Source organism: Atractosteus spatula, chromosome 14 (assembly GCF_055471065.1).
Source record: "Atractosteus spatula isolate fAtrSpa1 chromosome 14, fAtrSpa1.hap1, whole genome shotgun sequence".
In the NCBI taxonomy this organism is placed as follows: domain Eukaryota; kingdom Metazoa; phylum Chordata; class Actinopteri; order Semionotiformes; family Lepisosteidae; genus Atractosteus; species Atractosteus spatula.
The window spans coordinates 13,969,233-13,978,791 of record NC_142719.1 but is presented as its reverse complement, the minus strand read 5'-3'; the positions used below and the strand labels follow the sequence as shown (position 1 = coordinate 13,978,791).

Below are 9,559 nucleotides of genomic sequence, written 5' to 3'. Positions count from 1 at the left end.
AGACCGGCGGCCATGTCAGAGTCGGGCCGCCTGTGGCTCGCGCAGCGTGTGGAGCACGACGAGGGAGGGATGGAGAGGAAGGAGAGCAGACAGAGATGGAAAGAGAGAGATCGAGAGCGCGACGGGGCAGGGGGGGAACCCCGGGTGGCGACGCGACCGCAGCTGCGTGCCAGCAGTGATTTTTCAGTTTAGCTGCAGAGGGAGCAGCTCGGCTCAGACCAGTCAGCCTGAAAGTGCTCTCCTGGGCGTGCGGTGAGCAAGGGGGCGGACAGCCCGCTGTCTGCAGCGAGAGCCACTGAGAACCAGCTCTCCGCCACTCTCACAAACCGACACACATGCCGAGGCACCAGTACACTCACTGACACACGCACTGAGACACACACACACACACCGAGACACCAGTGCACTCACTGACACACACACCAAGACACCAGTACTCTCACTGGCACACACACTGAGACACCAGTACTCTCACTGGCACATGCACTGAGACACCAGTACACTCATTGAGACACCAGTACACTCACTGACACACACACCGAGACACCAGTACAGTCACTGACACACTGTCATATATATACACTGACAGGTACTGTCATACAGTATATACTGTATACTGTATAATCCTAGTCTCCCAACACACTGACACATGGCAGACATACAGTCTGACAAAGCCATTCACAGGAACAACAGTAACATAGGCACAGAAGCAACAATGAGATTTTGTAAGAATTTATTGTGTAAATGTTTATCTCATATCATTCTCTTCAAGTACAGAACACGGAAATATTTCAATTATATCCATTATCCATCATATTCATTAATACCACTGTCACCATCTTGTCCATCACTGTTATTATCGTTATTATTACACAACACCTAAACTGGTAAAATGCACAGAGAAATGGACATTAACTGAGCAGGACACAGCATCGCCATGAGAGAAATGAAATACAGTAGTTGAAATAAATAAATAAATAATATTAATAATCTTTATGAATTCAGTGCACATCATCATTATTATTACTATTCTAATCATTAGTGAGTAATGACCAGGACCATCATTGTCCAGCAGTGTGGTGTGCTGCCGGTCAGTTACAGGACTTGGACAGCAAGGTCCGTGTCAGACTGCCCGCTCTGCGGTCCGTCTGTCCCCAGGCTGCACCGCCAGCATCAGGCGGGGTGAAGAAGCGGTTTCTTTTCTTGAAAAAAAGCGCTGATCCAAGCGTTTCCGGATTATTAGCAATATTCCACCCTGTTATTGGCAAGGAAGTCCAATAGGATTGAAAGAAAGCAACTTCGTTTAGCCCGTCTTATTCCGTTCACCCAATCAATCCCAGAGTCCCATCCAGCCTCCCTGTGATGGAGCCCAGGACACAGCACAGCAGGGAGAGCCTGTCCCAGACTCCCACAGCTCTCTGTGTCAAGAACTAAGGGAGGTTTCCACGGTCCTGGCAGTCTGAAGGAGCTGTGGATCTGGGAGAGGCCTGCTGGTTGCGGATTGCTCGGACCCTGTAGCGGGCTGCCCATGCGGAGGCACGGTGCATGATGGCTGCCAGACACACAGAGCGCTGCTCTCGCCAGGACACAGAGAGGACAACTCTGAAAGATGAAGACACGCGGCCAGCCCAGTACCCTGTACAGCCCTTTCCACTCCAGACTGCACTGATCTAAAAACACACCCAGTGCAGCACGGCCTCCTTCCTCTCTCAACAGCATTTACAGAAGCAACACAGTCTGCACTGGGACCACAGCCCACAGACGCCCCTCATACACAGGCCTGTGACTGAGAGTGAGAGAGAGAGAGAAGAACTGAGTGGATCAGTGGCAGGAGAAAGAACGAGACTGGGGAATGAGAGACACTGTTTAACTATTTCACTGTTAGAGAGTGAAGGAGTGTCTCTGTTATAATGTAAGAGACCAGAATGGAGTGTTTCACTGTTAGAGAGTGAAGGAGTGTCTCTGTTTTAAAGTAAGAGACCAGAATGGAGTGTTTCACTGTTAGAGAGTGAAGGACTGTCTCTGTTATAATGTAAGAGACCAGAATGGAGTGTTTCACTGTTAGAGAGTGAAGGAGTGTCTCTGTTTTAAAGTGAGAGACCAGAATGGAGTGTGTCACTGTTAGAGAGTGAAAGGTTTCTCTGTTATAAAGTTTTATCGAAGTTAGTGTGAGGGAGACTAGAATGTGGTGTTTTGGCATTAGGTGAGGCAGATATGTTCAGTTTCAGGGAAAGTGAGATATGGCAACAGAATATTTCAGTGTTAAAGAGATTGCACAATGCAGTTCCTCAGTATTATTGGTGACATTGAGGCATTTTTGTATTAGAGACAGGAAAAGGTTAGAATGGAGAATTGTATAACAGAGAGAGCCCCAAGGCAGAGGCAAGGCACTACTGAAGAGCTCCCTCTGTTACTGGGGAGGGAGAAGTCACCAGGCAAAGTACAAACTGCTATACACTCCAAAGGCACTAACTCGGCAGCCTGGGCCTGGGTCACAGACACATACTGCTGCCGCCTCCTGTGGCCCGTTCCTGTACCCAGCCTAGTGACACAGCTGATCAATACACACTCCCAGTGACACACTGAGCAAAAACATGGCAAATGCAAGATCACTCAGTACAAGCGCTCCAATGCCCATCTACTGTATGTCACAGCAGCGATGCTAGGTGACACACTGGAAACCTACAGCTGCCACTATTGTCCTGTAACACTGGCCAGCTCTCGTCCTGGGCAGACTGTGTTCAGCAGAGCGTACAGGTCCCTCCTAAATCCTCCCACTACAAATTCTTGGGAGAACAGTCAGGTCTCCATGGACTGTAGAGAAGTAGGGCCTGGTTTTCACTCAAAACGACTGCTGAATGTTAGCTCTTGTTTTAGGCAAGTGCCTTGAAGAAGACACTTTTGTTGGCTAAACTACTGTGCCCTCTTAGCTGCTTCACTCAAGCTGCCTCAGGTTGCCAGTGCGGACCCTGCTGTGATTTTGAGATGACCTACAAACCCGCTGGGCTCAGGATCCCCATGACCAGGCTGGCCATCGCTGCTGCCTATGTAATGAACCATGCCCTTTGACCCCAAGAGACAGGGCGGCCCTGTAGGCGTAGACAGGGCCCTCATGGTGACTGACTGGGGTATAGCCTGGCCATGGCACCAGTTTGGCAGAGGTTTCAGGAATTGTAAAGTGGTGTTTGGGTTCTGTGAGGAACAGCTATGGGTTTCACGGTGCCCTGGTCAGTGCACCTCTTGCTTGCACAGTAAAACAGAGTGGGACGCACATGCTCGGACTGAGCCACATGGGTCAGCACCACTTGGCACTCTCAATACATCAACGGCACAGGGAAGAAAGTTCTTGTAAAAAAAATATTTTTAAAAGAAATAAATACAGAAACCGTCACATTAAAAAAAAGAAACAACGACAACAGATTTGGCACCATGGTTTTGAGTTAATTGGTGATCTTTGTTTTACAAGTGAGAAACTGAAGTGTCTCTCTCCTCATCTGTATGGTTTAAGACAAATATACACACATACATAGTTATGTTTATATATAGGTATTTATAGTATAATCTATTATATTATCTAGTAATACCCCTATTATAGATATGTAGAAGAGTCCATGCTTTACGACTCTGAAAGAGGCCCCAGCAGGATTGGAGCTCCTCAGACACTCCTCATTTTCATCTTCGATTTCTGGCAGGAATTTTCTCCAGCAGGAGGCAGTGGGCAGCGTGCAGTGCAAGGGGCAAAGGGGGTAATTACCCATTCCTGGTTGGACACAGAGAGAGGCAGAAAGGGAACTGCACAGAACCACTCAGCATAACACTGTTTTAACACAGTCCGGCCCCACGCCTCCAGACAACGGAGTTCTGTTTAGAGCTACTGTACCTTTTGTCCGGATATGAACCCGGCCAAATCTTGGCTGCTTGTTTTAAACCCATCTCTGCCCTCTCTATCTGTGTTTACAACTGTCTGAGTATTAGTTTAGCCACAGCTATTTCTGTCACCTAAATACTGAGACAAACTCAATCTCTAATTGTCTTCCTGGCATTAGTCTTCATGAAGAAAACCAGTCCGCCCTCCTCTCACTGAGTGACAAACCACTCAGAGTAATCTTCATAGAATGAATGTCCTGTTTGCAGGCAGCTTGACTGATAGTTTGAACTTGCAAAAGCACCTAAAATGCAGAAAAGATAACTACAGAGTTAAGTGCTTGCATTAAGCACAAAGCGTGTTTTTCAAACTGCATTTTAAGTAATGAACAACAACGAACAAGTCTGCCACAGTTTTCAGTGCAGAGTGGGGAACAGGCTCTTCAGAGTCCAACTCGATGCAGATAGATCTGTTTTATCAACATATGAGTGGTTTGCCGGTGGGTAGCTTGAGCAGTTACAAATGACAAGATTTGGCTGTCCGAGATGCACTCCAGCACAGGCTCCAGCCCTGAGCTTCAACTCAAGGGGCTCTGTTAACAAACTCAAGCCTCAGCACTGCCTCCTGCTCCACTGGAAGTATTCCTGAAACACCACATCCAGCTTCCTTAGGATCGCTTGGACATGGGAGTTCACAAGGCCTCAACCCTGAGTCGTAACTCAGCTGTGGGAATGGAGATGCAATCCATTTCCTGACAGCGTCAAAAACAGTGGACAACGACTGTAGGCATTGTGTTTCTTGTGGAACCTTTTTAACATCTTTTTTCAGAGCCAAAGGAGAAATGACCCTGTCTGTCACTTGTCCCTTAACTTCTGGAACTCTCCTTTCAGTTCTTCCCCTCTACCCTCTCTCTGTGCTGAGCTCAGCACTGACAGGTGCGATTCCAGCACATGATACAGAACCTCGCATCTCTGGTTTCCAAGCTTATTGAGCGTGACAGACATCATTTCACAAAAACTCCAACACATGGACACGCTCGCTTCCAGGACTCCGAGATTCTAAAAGCTTGCAGACGGCAGGTTGGTGGACGATCCTGAGGCTACTGAGATCGAGAGCTATGGCCTCCTTTTTAAACAGAGTCTTGGACAGTCTGAGGAATGCACAAGTGTTGTCCTTTACACAATACATGGGAGTGTAAACTTCTTTTAAGAAAGTTTGTGAAATGGTCTTTGAGTTTTTCTCTGGTCTGTGAAGCAGCTTATTTTTTTGTGTAGTGTTTTCACAGCAGGCAGTGGCGGAGCTGGGCAGAGTCTGTAGCAGCCTGTTAACACCAAGAGAGCAGCAACTGAGAGACTGGGAGAGAAGGAGAGAGAGAAACTGGGAGGGATTGGGAGAGAAAGAGTGAGAGAGACTGCAAGGGGGAGAAGAGGAAAGCAAGGAAGGAAAGGGAGACAGAGACTTGTGGAGGTGGAGGCTGCGCTGAGCTCATTTCAAACTGCTCTAAACTACAACACAGGAGAGATTTTCACTGGAAGCACCAAGAGCTTAATTTCTGAAGACTGAAGACAAAGTCTTAAGCCTTTTGTCTGAGTGGGTGAAAGTGGGTGGGTGGGGGACATGTTTGCAACATGTGTTGAGGTCACTGGTTACCAGTGCATGCTGAAGACAGTTCATCGAGAACGGAAACAGTCATGCAAAAACATACACTTCCCAGTCTCTGGGCGAGTTCAGCCTCTGAGGACACACAAAAGATGTAGGGAAACCAGTAATACCCAAAAGGCTCTGAATGCACAGTGATCTAATCTTCCCTAGGTTTCACATACTATAGCTGCAGGGCCTTTATACAGAAGCCAGTACCAGACCCTAGCGATTTGAGCAAAACAGTGTTCGATGGAATTAATGCGACGTTTCTAATGCTGTCTTTTCTGCTCCATCCGTGCAGCAGGTGAAATCTGGAACGGCTAAAACAGCTGTGCAGCAGGAGCCTGATCTCCCATCACTGTGGATGTGTCATGGCAGGTATGGCCATGCGGGGCACAGTTTGTAGAAGAGGAAGCTCTTGGGAGGAAAGGGGGCGGACACAAACAGATGCGCCTATGAAGGGTTAGGGTGCTCTGCTGTCCCTATGTGTTTGTGTTTCAGTGGCCCCGGCAGACCGGTTTCAACGTGTGGCTGGGTAGCTTGCTCCACGCTGACGATGGCAGTGGAAAGAGAGGAGTCTGACGTAAGCTAGGAGACTGAAGGTGAGGTTTTACTTCCCACAAATCCTTAAGAAGCAGCACCAAGGACACTCCTGATATCCTGTGTGCCTGTCCCCTACAATCCCCCCAACACACGCTCCGAACACACAGCAGGCCCTTGGGCTCCCGGAGCTGAGGCTGAGCTCCACACCCACGAGACTCTGGACTGCTCTGCCAGAGCTGGGTGTGTAGGGGTTTTTGATGTGAAGAAGAGTTTCTCTGAGGGAAACTCTTTTCAGCACAGCACTGACTACTTGGAAAGGGGCAGGACACAGGAAGAGAGGGAAATATCAAGGGATTCAAGAGAGAGATGATAGGACTCTCCCTGATTACAGACCCCTGGGAGGTGTGTCTGTGTGTGTGATAAAGAAGGAAGCAGGGAGGGAGAGACAGACAGAGGAAAGGCCAACAGTGCTTAGATTGCAAGATGGTGAAGTATAAAAAAAGTGCCTAGGAGCTTCCTGTAGCCGTTGAGCACCATGCCTGTAAGTCTGAGACAAAGAAAGGAGGCACAAGAGAGAGAGGAGCAGTGGGGAAGAAGTGGAGAGAGGGAAAATGTACAACACTGAAGCAGGAGACCTGACTCTGTGAAAGACAGTGAGAAGGGAGAGAGGTGGTGTCTCCTTTGTTACCTCTCTCCCTCTGTAGGGCCTCAGTTTTCCAGGGCATCAGCACAGCCCCTGTGGGTGTACAGCTCCTGCTCAGCCAAGCCAGCATCTTCGGCGTTTCGCTCGTCCGCCTCACTGTCTGTGCTGCCCTCGCTGTCCTTCCCATCAGCCCCCAGGCCACAGGGGAAGCCAGAGGGGTAAAGGGCGCCTGGTGGGAGGGGGCTGGGCAGCAGGTCGTCGTCCGAGCTGAGAGAGTCGCCCTCCCCTGCTGACACTTGGCCCACCATGTGGAGCCCATCGAATGACCGCATTGGGTCCTTGAAACGCTGGGACGGTCCTTTCAACTGTCTGATCTGGAAGGAGGCAGGAAGGGAGAGGAAAGAAAAAAAAGATAGAAGGGAGTTAAGGTAGGAACACTGGCATCCTCAGTACATTAACACTTTTAATTGGTAGCAGTTTCTCATGTGTATATGGCTATACATGTGTATATATGTGCAGTGATTTCAATATTGTTAATTCCTCCTCTCTAAACTTATTAACAGTAACATATTCCTAATTGATCCAGCTCATATCATTAATCTGAGAGGATCAGGGCTTGACCCTGGCAGGGGCAGCACCTGAGGCTATTGGTGTCCCAGGGAATCAGGACTGCATGGCCTGGATTATACAGATTTTTCCATTTTCACAAGTTGTTACACCAGGAGGTCAGCTGGTCCAATGGTTAAGATACAGGACTGTCACACCAGGAGGACAGCCGGTCCAGTGGTTAAGATACAGGACTGTCACACCAGGAGGACAGCTGGTCCAGTGGTTAAGATACAGGACTGTCACACCAGGAGAACAGCTGGTCCAGTGGTTAAGATACAGGGATTGTCACACCAGGAGGACATAGCTAGGACACTGCTGTACGGATCTGTGGCTCGGGTTTCTGCTGTTTTAAAAAAACTTTCTTGATCTCTCAGCTCCAGCATGGAGCACAAGGGACTGAGTGGGACTGAGAGGAGGCCATTTGGGCAGGAGACAAATGAGTAGACGGGGATTTCTGATTGATTTCCAATGATTTGTCGAGAGGGCCTTTGTGTTAAAAAATGTGGTTTATTAAGCATTTTTGCTCTGGTGCTAAATTTTACTCAGCCTTCAAATAAACTGCAGGTAATCTGAATGATTATTCTGTTAAAAGAGATTTGCATTTTTCTCTGTTAGGCTGAGATTAGTTTATCTGAAACTCACTGTAAACCTAATCTGGGAGCAGAGGTGTGATCTGAGTACTGATCTGACTATGTGAGTGTGTTTGTCCATGTATGTCGTGCTGTTTGTGTGTCTGCAGTGTGTGTGTCTTGTGGGCATGTGTTACTATCAATATAACAATGAATCAATGGGAGTCTGAGAAAATGAGACACATTAACTCCTGACAGATATATGACATGGGGATGTCCTCACAGTAGAAAGTAATTTTTTTAACCTAAAAAAGGCCAAACTATTTATTCTTATCATCTATGGAGTCTGATTGGTGGGTGTAAAGGACCACCAATTACAACAGAATGTGGGTCAGTGGGAGGGTCCCTACAGAGACAGAAATACAGAGGAGTGTGAGTGGATGTGTCTACTTTCTGTGTGTATGTGTATGCATCATGTATGGACTGTGTGAGTCTCTTTCCACTTTCCACGTTTGTTCCTGCGTGTACGGGTACACACACGCATGTCCTGCCGGCCCTGTGTGTGACTCTCTGTATAAAGGTTAAGGCTTGCGTGACAGCGCTAGGCCGCAGCCTGTCTCTGTGCGTCAGTGTGAGTCAGGCCCAGTGCAGCATGGCAGTAAATCACAGACGCACTCTTCCCCAGAATACTCCTTCACTGCGGTGGGGGAGGGGGTGTGGGGGGGTTGTGGTTCACCAGCGAAACACTAGAAATGACTGAGACGCATCAAAGCACTCCTGCTTCCTCCCTACTAATATCTGCCCTCTGCCTTCCGCCTCCCATTAACCCCCTCTCCAGTGCTATCCTGTGTGGGGCTGTGGCTGCTTAACTGTTCCCCAGCATCGCTCATTCCCAGACGTGTGGACTCTTGCTCTGTAGACTAATAATTAGGCTACAGGGAGAACTAAAGGCCACAGGGAGTGTTCAAAGGAACAAGTAATAGGTTTATTCCATGCTGAAAAAAAGAAGAAAGAGAACACAACGTTTCAGCCATGGAGCCTTCTTCAGGCTCCATGGCCGAAACGTTGTGTTCTCTTTCTTCTTTTTTTCAGCATGGAATAAACCTATTACTTGTTCCTTTGCAGCCTATGCATGCTGACGCAGCTACCCACCTGAACTACAGGGAGTGTTCTACTTCACGCCAACAAATTCTCTGTTCTGTGTCAAGCGCTGTAAGCGTAAGGCTCTGGCATACAAGACAGTTGGCACAGCATCTTACCACACAGGAAGAGAAGCACACACGAGGGCAGCTGCCCCATGCAGGGCCTGACACAGAAGGTCACCAACCAGATGTGCTGAAATACCGAAGTGTGCAGTGGGGAGAGCATCATGTTTTGGGCTCACTTGTTTTAGAACACAGCTGTGCTGCACCTCGCACACACAAGAGTCTTCATCAAATACAGAACCAGGCCTTACCAGACCAGGTCTCAACACAGAACATTTCTCATTGTGCTCACAAGATCTACAAGAGAGAGACTGAACAATGCTGCAGGGCATTGGTTTTCAACTCTGTGACTTTTATACACGCAGACACTGACCTGGCTACTTGTATGATATTATTCCATGCAACGAAACTACTCAGAATTAATTACACAGGCATGGGTGTCAACATATCAAGAGCCGGATCACCGCTCTGTATCAGAAGCCGG

General features: G+C 48.2%; 1 protein-coding gene across 2 annotated transcripts in view; it reads right to left on the bottom strand.

Annotated features, from left to right (window-relative positions):
- Positions 1 to 719: 719 nt before the first annotated feature.
- The window catches only part of evi5l (ecotropic viral integration site 5 like), a 41,389-nt gene continuing 32,549 nt past the window's right edge, over positions 720 to 9,559 (bottom strand). Inside the window, exons 19-20 of one of the 2 annotated variants that reach the window (XM_088932775.1) lie at positions 6,738 to 7,066; positions 5,161 to 5,186 (exon numbers count right to left, since the gene is read on the bottom strand). In XM_088932775.1, the coding sequence (XP_088788901.1) occupies positions 6,758 to 7,066 (309 nt within the window). In that variant the 3' untranslated portion in view covers positions 5,161 to 5,186; positions 6,738 to 6,757. Of the gene's footprint in view, positions 7,067 to 9,559 lie in introns of both variants that reach the window. The other variant, XM_088932774.1, reaches the window with a different exon arrangement.